The 12,178-nt window shown below is 35.6% G+C and overlaps 1 protein-coding gene across 2 annotated transcripts in view; it reads right to left on the bottom strand.

The window, feature by feature from the left end:
* LOC105882982 (doublecortin domain-containing protein 1) overlaps positions 1-12,178 on the bottom strand; it is a 63,184-nt gene that overhangs the window by 22,261 nt on the left and 28,745 nt on the right. For both annotated transcript variants that reach the window (XM_012785877.3, XM_076002075.1), the window contains 7 exons: positions 11,761-11,854; positions 9,471-9,641; positions 7,095-7,280; positions 5,494-5,697; positions 4,010-4,202; positions 887-1,039; positions 75-176 (listed from right to left, as the gene is read on the bottom strand). In XM_012785877.3, the coding sequence (XP_012641331.2) occupies positions 75-176; positions 887-1,039; positions 4,010-4,202; positions 5,494-5,697; positions 7,095-7,280; positions 9,471-9,641; positions 11,761-11,854 (1,103 nt within the window). The remainder of the gene's footprint in view (positions 1-74; positions 177-886; positions 1,040-4,009; positions 4,203-5,493; positions 5,698-7,094; positions 7,281-9,470; positions 9,642-11,760; positions 11,855-12,178) is intronic.

Below are 12,178 nucleotides of genomic sequence, written 5' to 3'. Positions count from 1 at the left end.
AGAAAATAACCATCAGCAATATGAGGTCACATTTTGACTTAAACATAATGATGCTTTGTCTAGTTCAGACTGACCTTTTAACTGTCTCATTTTGTGTTTCATGGTATCCAGATCAGCCAAAATTTTGTCCTTTTTAAGCCAGTTTTGTTTCTCTAATTTTTCTCCTTCCTGCAAAGCTAGAATAATAACAATACATGATATTTTATCAACAGTAATTTATCATGTACACCAATAATTTATAAAGAACTTTCTGCTTCAAGAAATAGATTCAATTAGAAACAAGTAATTAAAAGGTAAGGGTCATTAAAAGAAACCTCATTTGAAAGATGACAGGGCTTAAGGCATTTCTTTATGGAATGGAGAGGGGGAAAAAAGAAGAAGAACGATGCTGTTTTATTATATAGATTTACCATATGCAATAGCCATATTTCATTTTCTACTTCCACAAACTATTTGGAGGTGATGAAAGCCTGGCTTGGAACCATTCATTTTTTAAACATCCACCTACTGCCTAAAGGGTGCAATTCTTAAAAATGAAAATGTGCAGACAGGTCGTCCTCAGTGTGAATTAAACTCATTTGTTATTTTCTAATGCATACCATTATTCTCAGTCTTATAGACCAAGGATCTCTTTATCAACGAAATTAGACATTTTTCCATGCAGAATACTCCATTCCAGTAAGAAAAAAACAGGCAATTGTGTAAATATGGGAATATAGCTATCCTTGTGCACATATTAATCGATGGACCTCCTGTTCTATGCATAAATGGGATGTTATTATGTTGGCATTGTACACACTTAATTCATTTTCTTATGATGACATAAAATCTATTTTTCTCTCCCTTCATATACTTGTTTGAAAGAAAGCAAAAACAAAAAACGTACCATTTGGAGGTAGAAATGGTTCACCACAAGATACCCAGATGGCAATAGGATTTCTAAGGATGAGGGCAAGCACAGACTTATCAATACCATCCAAACTATCAGATGTCACAGACTTTGGAAATAATTTGTTTTTCACGTTCATTCTCAGGTTTTCTGGGGCAAAAAAAGACACATCTATTGTTGTTAAATGAAGAAAGAATAAATTTACTTTCTGAATTCATTTGTTTAATCGATATATTTCATTTTTCATTAATAATATGATTTAAAGAAGCACTACCAAAACCAGAGATCAATACACAAATTTGGTCAGAAACTTAATATGCAACCAAAGAATTTAAACTAATGTGATTGAAAATATGTTTTAATTCCTTTCTCACACATCACCTGGAACTGAAATAAATTTGACATGGCTTACCAATATATCTACTCTGAAATGGGAAAAAAAAAAGTTTTTAAAAAGCAAGCAAAGGGGAACAGGAGTATAGGAATAGACTAAAGCCAAGGATAAGCTGCCTCAGTGTCCTTATATTCTAAATGAATAATAATATCTATCTCATTCTGCTATTGGGAAGATTAAAAGGAAAAAAGTAATATGCTTCAAAGAAATAGTGTTCAGCCTATTTACTTTGGTAAGCATCCAATAAATGTTAGATATTATTTTTATTATTAAACAAAAATAAATCCTACTCTGTTTTTACTTGCTAGAGATAAAGCAAAATCAGGACCAGGAACTTCCTAGTAGCCAAAGCAAAGAGGAAAACAGAGTTTCCAGTTTCATCTGGCCCATAAAGATAAACTCCTCAGAAGATGCACTTTTCTTAATTTTGAAATCTCGGCGAAATTCATTTAAGGATCTCCATAAACAGGTTATTTGCAATATAACTAATAGTATCCTTCAATAGAAGGATAGAAATTAATATATATTGAGAACTCGCTATGTGCTGGGCATTTTATCAAGACCTTTACATACACTGTGTCACGTGATTCTCAAAAAGAAACTTTGAGGCAGGTCTTATTATTACAATTTCTTTTTTACAATAAAGTAATCGAGATTTAGTGATATAGCTGGGTGGTGGCAGAGCCAGGATTAGAGTCCAGGCCATCTGCCTCCAGAGCCTGTGCTCTTAACCACTGCCCACATAGTAAGCACTATGCTGAATTCTGACCAACAGCTGTTACTTTAAAGTTTCTCAATGCCAACTGAAGGCACAGCACCAAGCCACAATACCAAAAAGGGGGCAGCCCACTGATGGCCCTGCTTGACTTAAGGATAGCTAGAATATAAGGAGCAAGGGATGAAACCAAAAGGATACCTTCTGATAGTCCTGCACAAATAACATTACTTCCAATCAAATTTTTTAAATAAGAATTTGAGGCGGGGCGCGGTGGCTCACGCCTGTAATCCTAGCACTAGGATCACAGTGCTAGGCTGATGCCATGGCTAGGCTGATGCCATGGCACTCACTCTAGCCTGGGCAATAAAGCGAGACTCTGTCTTACACACACACACATAAAAGAATTTGAAAGAAGAGTGTTTGAAATTATAATCTTATAGGAACCCTGAGTTCAGATATTCTATATGCCAAATAAAGATAGAACTATATGCTTTAGTGATCAGATAGGCATTAAATGTTCACATAATTATTTCTTAAAACCCATTAGAAAACAAAAAAGATAATATCTTGTACATAATGATGAGTAATATTTATTGAATGTTTGATAAATATCAACCAGGCAGTAAGTAAGATATATACACACACACACACACACACATACACATGTACATATTTTTATGAATATATATTCATATTTATGAGGACCAAATGAATACAGATATTGAATATATATATTCAAGTGAATATATCTATATAAATATAGATATATAGGTACATTTGCTACGGTTTGAATGTGTCCCCTCCAAAATTCAAGTGTTAAAACTTAATGCCCAACATGATGATATTAAGAGACATAGGGTCTTTAAGAGGTGATTAGGTCATGGGGGCTCCTCTCCTTGTGAATGGGATCAAAATTCTTATAAAAGAGGCTTCATACAGTGTTGGGCTCCCTTGCCCTTCTGCCTTCCACTATGTGAGAACACAGGATCCTTCCCTTTGGAGTATGTAGCCCTCACTGGACAACCAAACCTACCAGCACCATGATCTTGGATTTCCTAGCCTCCAGAACTGTGAGAAGTAAATTTCTCTTCTTTAAAAATTACCCAGTCTGTTGTATTCTGTCATAGCAGCACAGAACGGACTAAGACAATATTCACTATGAATGTGTGTGTGTATGCATATATTCGTTTGGTCCTCATAAAAACTCAATGAAGGAAGTGAAAGTTGAAGTGTATAGTGGTTAAACAACCTGCCCAAAGTCACTCAGCTAGCAAGTGCAAAGCTGGGATTTGAGCCTTGGTATTCTGGTTCCAAAACCCAAGCTCTAAACTATTTCTCTCAATACAACAACAAGGGAAAATCTCACACTGACAAAACTCTACTGAATCACTACTAGCGAGACTTGCTTTCATTTAGCAAATTGATATTTGGTACACAGTCCCTACCCTCAAGCTGTAGTCTAATGAGATATACAAAGATATAAACAAATAATTATAAAGCAATGTGCTAAAAGCTGCAATAGAGGGCCATTGCCTAGAGCTTCTGGGATTTTATAGAAAGAGTGGAGATGAGCAGGGCAGAGACAGGGAGTTGGAGAAGGGGAAAGGTATAGAGAGGACACCTCTGCTAATAAGTGGAAGAGATTTGCATTGATCAGTTTCTTAAGTGGTCTCCAGTTGGTTTTGGTTCTGAGTTTAAGGACAAAAGATGTTCATGTTCTATTAAGTAGCTGAACTGTCAGATATATTTTGTTAATTCTGTGCAATTTATTTATTGTTTCAATGCTGAAATCAAAATTTACATTAATTTTTAAATTTTTTCTTATTATTCTATAAGGTAAAAGCAACATGAGAATCTAATTGATATTCTTGGAATCACTTACAAAAGTAGCTTCCTATGATTTTGAAATTCTAGAATTGACTAAATGAAAGAATCACATTCAACTTTTTCATGATCAAACATAAATAGAACCAGCTAAATCCTATAGAATGTAGCCAACTTTCCATACTTTTAATAGTTAACTCTTCTGTTCCAACAGGAGTGGGGTCTTTCTTTTGTTCCTCAGAGTCTCTCTGGATAAAGGATTCATCTAGAGCCCATAAAACCAAATCACGCAAGGTGAAGACTGTAGTTCCATCTTTGGTATATACTTTTGAGGCTGCTTGGGCAAGTCCAAGTCGTTCTGTGCATTCTGTAAGAAGCTAGATAACACAGGCTGTAAGGAACTGACAGGAAATAGTAATAGAATTGAAAATAATCATGAAGTGCTTGTCATTTTAGAAATCTCAGAAAATCCTTTAGTTTGAGAAAATAGAAAGCTGAATAACTACTGATCTTGATCTTTGGAGAAAAGATTTCTGATATTATTATAGATTGTGCTACCTAATCTCGCAACATTAGTCCAACCCAGCAGTAAAAATTCCTAGCTCTAAAAACTTAACACAGCAGTTGATGTATGTTAATACATTTTATCAACAGAGTATTTTCTAAGAAATGTTCAACCTAGAAATTTACTTTTACTTTCATTGCTTTATAAGGTATAAAATTGTTATAATACTTCATATTGATGAACTGCTTTAAAATAAACAAATAATTAACTTTCAAAGCAAGAACTGATGTGCATTATTACCTCTATTTTACAGATGGAAAAACAGGCTGAAAGTTTAATATTTTTGCCCAAGACCATAAAAACCAGCTGTGGACCCCTGGGCAAATCTTGAAGTCAGTAACTTCTGTACTTTGCTTAGTCCATTGAACAATTAAATCTTAATAAAAAAAATCCATTTGTTTTCAACCAAAGAGGTGAATGAACAAATGTGTGTGTTTACAAGAAAGTATGCAGGGTAACTCCATATTATATTTAACACCACTTGTAAAAATACATTGCTAAAGGTATTGGCCAGAATGTAAAGACAAGATAATCACAAGCAATGGAAGGACAAAGCTGGGTTTGGGCTTTCTGGGTTCCTCTTTCTTCCTACAATGGTGGAGAGCAGCCTACAAGAAAGACCACATAGTTCCTCCTAACACAACCCTGCTTCTCCAACTCAAAAATAAAATGAAATACCCTATCAACAAATAAGTGCTCAGATGCTCCAGATGATAAATGAGGTGGCATCTCTTAGACTACTCAGATGACATACAGTTTGAAGCTGGCATGGGAAGCAAAGCAGAAAAAAAACATGCTCTCATGAGAATAAAGAAAATCTGGTAGCTTTGTTCCCCTTGCCCCGCCCCCTATCTTGCATATCTTGACTCTGGATCTAATCTAAAAACCATACCCTGATTTCTCATTTTTCTAAGTCTGTAGGCACAGAAATACAATAAAAAAGAATGTCTTTAAGTAAACAGAGATCTTGATCTCATCAGCTTAAATTGGTGAGTCTAGCTAGGGACATTTATCACTCAATCCCACTGCTTTTTCTTGTCAGAAGAACTGCCATTATCATTACCTCCGAGGATGCAAGCGGCATTTAAGTGATAACCACTTACCATGGGGAATGTTCCAGCCACAATTAACTTCCCATTACGATATCCATCCCCATTTTTGTATGCAATTATTTTCACTGCCTTCTGGTACGTAGCTGCCATACCACTGTGAGATACAGCTTGCGTGCAGGTCTCCATCCGTAAAGATAATAGACGTTCTTCATAATAACTTAGAGTTTTTTCAGCCTTGTATGATGATAAATCAGCCTGATTCATTTTTATAAAAAAAATTGTACATTTACTCAAACTTGTTTCTTTTAGTTTTGTTCTTTTGGTATACTTCAGTCCCTTCATTTAACAAGTGTGTGTGTACGTGTGTGTGGCCTCTAATTTTGCAATACTTACTTCTTATGCTATAGATAGTTGATGCTAAAGTGGGAAGGACATTAGATCACAATTCCTCAGTTCTCTTTCCAGGCCTGTCACTGAGCCACTAGGTGACTTTGGGCATCTGGCTTGCGCACCTACCATTTTCTTGGTTGTTTTTGTTTGTTTTGTGTTGTTGTTGTTGTTGTTATTTTAATGCTTTGCTTTCCTCTGCTACAGGAAAAAGGGAAGAAGGATTCCAGAGCTACTAACATTACATGTAGTCTCTGAATTTTTAACTTTAGGATGAGGCCATCCCATGGTGAAGATGTTGGAGGAGGAGGGGAACGAGTATAGCCTTAACCACATGGTAATGAGGGTGATGAACACCACTCTTCAGCTTTCCCTTTGCATCCCTACCTAGGATGCTGCCCCAAGGGCAGAAATCTGTCTGAAGCTATGACATTGGGGATTCTTTCCAATTAGCTCCCCTCCACCTCCCTAACACTATCTCACTATCTCTAAAACAAAGCAAAATGCCTCCAGGCTTCCAGGAGGACTGATTTCCTTTCTCCTTAAGAGTTATTGTTTCAGTTGATGTTTAATGTAACCTGTTACTACCCACCCCATCCCCCAAGTGTATCAGGATTAGAGGTGAGAGAGCCCTGAAGAGCACACCAAGGTTGGAAGGTTCTTCACCTTTTAGGAATTGCTCCTTTTTAAAAATTCAAGTATGTAAGTTCACTTAGCTTTTTTCACTTCTAAACTTGAAGGGAAGGATTCTTTAAATGGCGCCATTTTAAATTAGAGTCATGGGAAAATGACAGATTTTTTTTTTCTTCCATGAACTCTAAATAATATTAGACATGGATGTGTAAATTCAGGCACCCAACCTGAATGAACAGTCATTAACAACGACATGTCAAATTTCTCCTGAAATGTTCCATACTAGTAAAAAAGGAGTTTATCCTATGGATATAGGCAAAAAAGCTGCTACGTTAAGTAAAGATTTGCTAAGAAAAGAATCACCTAAAAGCAACACTGAGAACAGTGAAAAGTGTCAGTAGATGATTAAAGCTGCAGAAGTGCCCAATTAACTTCAAAGGGTATATCGAACTATTAATAGACAATGTATTTTAAATTACAATGGGGAAAAGGAAATCAATGCAGGTAGAATGGTAAAGGTACATCTGAGGAAGATGAATTGGATGAACTTGAGTGCAAGGCAGATAATGAATGCATCAAAGTTTCCAAATTGTTGCCACACGTGCATTAGCAGACCTCAAATCATTACACACCTCAGCCACATTGATGACCTTGAACGGCCCTCGTGAGAAGGGCTTCTGAGTCTTGGAGCCTGAAACACAAAAGAATGGAACCCCTGGAAGCAACTCTTTTAGTCCCTTCTCTGCTCTCATGGATTGTCCACAAGCCAAGCAGAGCATCATTTTTCTCTTTCCATCACGTGAGAAATAATAGTAACCCTGAAATGGGAGACAAACATGCTTTTATACAGGTGCATTCATATTATGACAGCATTTCTATAAAACGCTTTACAATATAATATAAATAAACCATTTTATTCATCCCCAAATGCTAATTTGAAATTTCAACATAAAGACATTATTCTGCTCCCTATTACTTACATTTTAAAGTATTTCCAAACTTGATAATGACAACTCAACACCAATGATCATAACTTATGTCCAAAATCAGGGTTTCTTGGAGGAATAGCCAGTTCCAGATTTGGGGCAAGAAATACATTAATATAATACAAGAAAGGAACATTTTTTGTGTGTGTCTGTGTCCAGAAAGAAAAGAAGCCATCCAAGAGTAAAGTAATCATGTTGAAAAAGACACAGGAGCCAACGTGAAGGAGCCTCCACTCGCCTAAAGTGGGACAATTTGGGAGCACCAAAAAGAATAATTGAAACACTTTGAATATGAATAAATATAAAAAATCCTATGAGTTTATAATGATGCTAACAATATAAGTAAAAAAAAAAAAATAACCCAAACAAATAGAAACAAAACTACAACTCATTGAAGACCACTGGAAGTAAACTGACACCAACTATAACTTCCAAAACTGCCCATTAGAAAGTGTGGCAGATTATTCGTAAAAGTGACCACAATAAAACTGTCCCATCCTTGTTTGCATGCCCTTTGGAATGTGGCTTTGATACTCCTCCAATCAAGAAGTAGTTTCTTTCTCCTTTTTCTTCTTTCCTTAAATCTGGGCAAGGACGCGTGAATTGCTTTGGCCAACATAACACTAGCAAATGCATAAGAAGTGCTTACACAATGGAGCTTGTTTGCTTTTGACTAAAAATAGAACCTTGGGACTACAACATGACCAAACTTGAGCTAGCTTGCTAGAGAAGCCATGTGGTTGAAGAACCCACCAACCACTGGACAAATGAGGGTGGCTATCTTTGACCATCTAGTCCCCAGAGAGCCACCAAAACCACTGAAGAACCACCAGATGACTACAGCCACATTAGTAAACTGCAGCAAGAGCAGCAGAACTGTCCAGCTGAGCCCAGCCCAAATTGCTGTCCCACAAAACAAAAAAGGGTTTGCTAGTTTAAGCTACTACATTTTCAGGTGGTATGTGACACTAGAAAGAAATTAGAAAAAATTGAGCATTTAAACTACCTTCACTTGCAAACCATATTTTTGGGTAGTCAAATATCAAGCTGATGAGGTAAAGTTCTTCCTTTTATTAAAAGTTCAGTTAATAAATACAGGGAAAATTATAGAATTATACAAAGTTGACCCTTTTAAAATAAAATGGTGACATTAGATGAAAAGTCATTGGATATTTTTAATATAGGATCAGGTTATAATCACCTAAACCGATTGATAACTATTATTACTAAAAATGGAAAACGCAGACATTGCCAGCATAAGTGATAAGTAAGAAACATACAGGAAAACCTATGAAGATTCTGGCCAAAAAATGTTAAACATAAATCTAACTACAACTCTAATGCTCAATTTCGTTTATAGGAATTATGAGAGATGAAGAAACAAGTCAAAAGATGCCACAAGGAAACAAAAAAATGCAAATAGGGGATATTCTATATCACAATGGACCAAGATTATGCAACCCAATGTCACTTTGGGACTTAATTTGAATCTTGACTCAAATCAACAAACCATAACAAGAATTTTTAGGACAACCTGAGAAATTTGATTAAGGATAGAGTATTAGATGGCCAAAGAATTATCATTAATTTTGTTAGTTGTGAGAGTGGGATGATAATTAAGTCAAAAAATGTCCAAAATTTTTGGAAGTATGCACTTAATGTAGAGGTGCAATTATAGCACTTCTAGAGTTGGCAAATGTGGTAAAACCTTGCTAATAGTTCAATTCAGATGATGGGTAAAGAAAGACTTATTGTACTAGTCTCTCCACTTTGAAATATGTATGAAAATTTCCAGAATAAAAATTTAAAGAACTTTTAGATAGGCTGTCTAATTTGTTTTTTCTGGATAATTTTTCTTCATTCTTTCCTAACCAGAATCACAGAGGCCAAGTGATGTCATTCAAATATCAGTGTTCAACTTACAAACATAAGATTTTCTAGGAACAAAAAGTTTCTTGCTTTATTAAGCAACCCTATTTTAGCCTATTTTCCTTTTATCTTCAAGAGGAAGGAACCACTTACTGGTTGGTCAATGTTTTTTTCTTTAATCACAGATGATGTACAAACACCAGCGTAATTTGCTGATGTAATTTCCTTATTCAGGGAAGTGCTCTGAAAGGCTATAAATGCTTTCATATTTTCCACATAATTCCACTTTTGATTGGCAGTCCCATTGCTGTTTGGGTTATATTTCTGTAAAAAGCAGTAAAATATGAAGTCAAATAGGAAAGTTCATGAAATAATTATGGTAGTCATATTTTTCATTGGATAAATCTAGAAAGTGCAGATAATTACTCATAATGTCATTATGCAGTGATAACTACTGTTTGGTATTTTGGTGATTATATACATAATAGTTTTATATTTATAATATGCATTCATTGATTTACAAAAATGGAATCACACAATATACACAATTTCATATTGCATTTTTAAACAATATTCCATGAACCTTTTCCTAACATCTTTTAAACACATATATATATTTCATTTTAGGAATATTTTATTTTGTTAATCTCCAATAGTTAAATATATAGATTGTTTCTCAAAATTTCTCTATAATAAACAAAACAGCAATGAATAATAGTAAAAATAAATCTTTGGGTTAAACTCATGATAATTTCTTTAGGACAAATTCCTAGGAGTACAGTTGTTGATAAAATAAAATCATTTTAAAAGATTATGATAGATTAAAATGCTTCCCTTCCTTTATTAAAATTTTTTCTTTTTGGATACAGGGTCTCACTCTGTTACCTAAGAGGCAACACTCCAACTCCTGGGTTCAAGTGATCCTCCTCCTGCCTCAGCCTCCCAAGTAGCTGGGACTACAGGCATGTGCCACCACACTTGGCTAATTTTTAAGTGTTTTGTAGAGATAGAGTTTTGTTATGTTGCCCTGGCTGGTCTTGACTCCTGGTCTCAAGCAATCCTCCCATCTTGACTACTTTATCAAGCAAGAGCTTAATAGCAAAGAAGAAAATAAATGAGTCTCAAGAATTGATTTAATGGGTCAGACAGCAAAGCCTCCCTCAGAGGTCTGGAAAACCAAAGACTATATTTTCAAGGAACAAGAAAGGGTCTAATAGCATTAACCTACCATGCTTCATTTTTATTATTTTACATGAACTTTAATATTTTCTCACAAACTGATTGCTTCAATAAATAAAAATGAAACATCAGCAAAGAAAAAATCTTGAAAGGTAATCCAAATTACCGTGGGATCAAATTTATTTCTTATAAAACAGGAACCTTAGGGGAAAACATCTATATCTATAATTTTATGAAACTAATTAAGGTATTAAATTTGTCTATGTTTGAGGTTTTATCTCATTGTGGTCTGTGTTGAAGAGGCACCTGACAGAGAAGGGCATAGTTTTATATACATCGTATCTCCTAGAATAAATTTTTAGTCCATATTTATCATCAGGATAGAAGACTTCATTAAGCTTTGGTATTCATCCAGATTGCTATGTTCCAATTTTGGATTCAGGGCCTGCAAAACAAGTTGCCTCATTGCTATTAAAAACACAGAATAAAGCAAATGTTATTTGGAGATGATATATTTTGTTTAACAAAAGGCTGAAATATACTGTGGAGGATACAGAAAGTAAATGCAGAACAGGAATACTCCTAAACTTTCTCTCCTACTAGCAAGGAAAAATATGTATCCGTTTAGGAGTGTTTTGAGTTATAAGTGAGAGTGACAGAAAAACGTGAGAAAAGAACTTTCTAGTCTTTGTCCAAAACTCAAATGAAGCCAGACTTCTCTGGAGTCTTCAAAAACTGGTTGGCTGCTATAAGCATTTGCAAAAATGTATTAAAATAGTATTTCAAATGGGTTGCTTAGTAGACTGAACACTGATAAGCTCATATCCTCCAGAAAGACCTCCCTCACTAAGTTCTCCCTCCAGTTATCAGGTAAAGAGGGCCTGACATATGTTCCCAGTGATTGAATTTAGGTGAATCTAAGAGTCATTCACATGACTGCACCCACCACTGAGACTAAATGCTCCGTGAATGCCGTTGGGACAATTTCTCATGCTTGCCATTGAATTTGATTTCAGTAACTAGCATAATGCCTGACATGTAGCAAGCCCACAATCACCATCTGTTGGATTAAACTAAATTAAGAAGTACATGAACATGTTCAAGTTGAAATCTAGGCAGACTATTGTAAATATTTTAACAATTACATTCAAAATAGGATTGTATGACAGCTACCTTTTCCTCCACAGCAAGGAAGCTTGAAGCTTTACTTACATTTATAATAATGAAAGGGCCATGATTAATCTTTAGCTTATACATATCTTACCTGAACAATAACTGGATAGCCACAGACATCATTTCTAGCCTTGGTCATAGACACAGCCAGCACAAGGTCCAGGTTACTCACCAGGTGAAAGGTCCTTGGGAAAACAGGATTAGTCACATTACAATGTAGCATGGCCAGATTAGACCTCCCTCTGTGCCACTTGTTAATGTGTTGTCTCTCAGGTCCACACATGCTCTGTGACAATGGACACGAATCCTTTAAGAATTCCTACCCTACTGTAAGTGTGATGTTAAGCTTTCTCAGTAGAGAATGCTGGAAGATGACAGGAAGAAGGAGCTCTCCTGCTCTTTCTGGCTGTGGCATGGGGTCAGCTGTCGGGAGTGAGACTATTCAGTGATGCTGTGCTCCAAGCAGGTGTGCCCAGAACGCAGGTCTCTGAGCACCCTCACAGCCCTGA

Source organism: Microcebus murinus, chromosome 4, assembly GCF_040939455.1.
Source record: "Microcebus murinus isolate Inina chromosome 4, M.murinus_Inina_mat1.0, whole genome shotgun sequence".
NCBI classification, from domain to species: domain Eukaryota; kingdom Metazoa; phylum Chordata; class Mammalia; order Primates; family Cheirogaleidae; genus Microcebus; species Microcebus murinus.
Note: the sequence above shows the minus strand (reverse complement) of the source record. Positions and strands in the feature narration are given on the sequence as shown.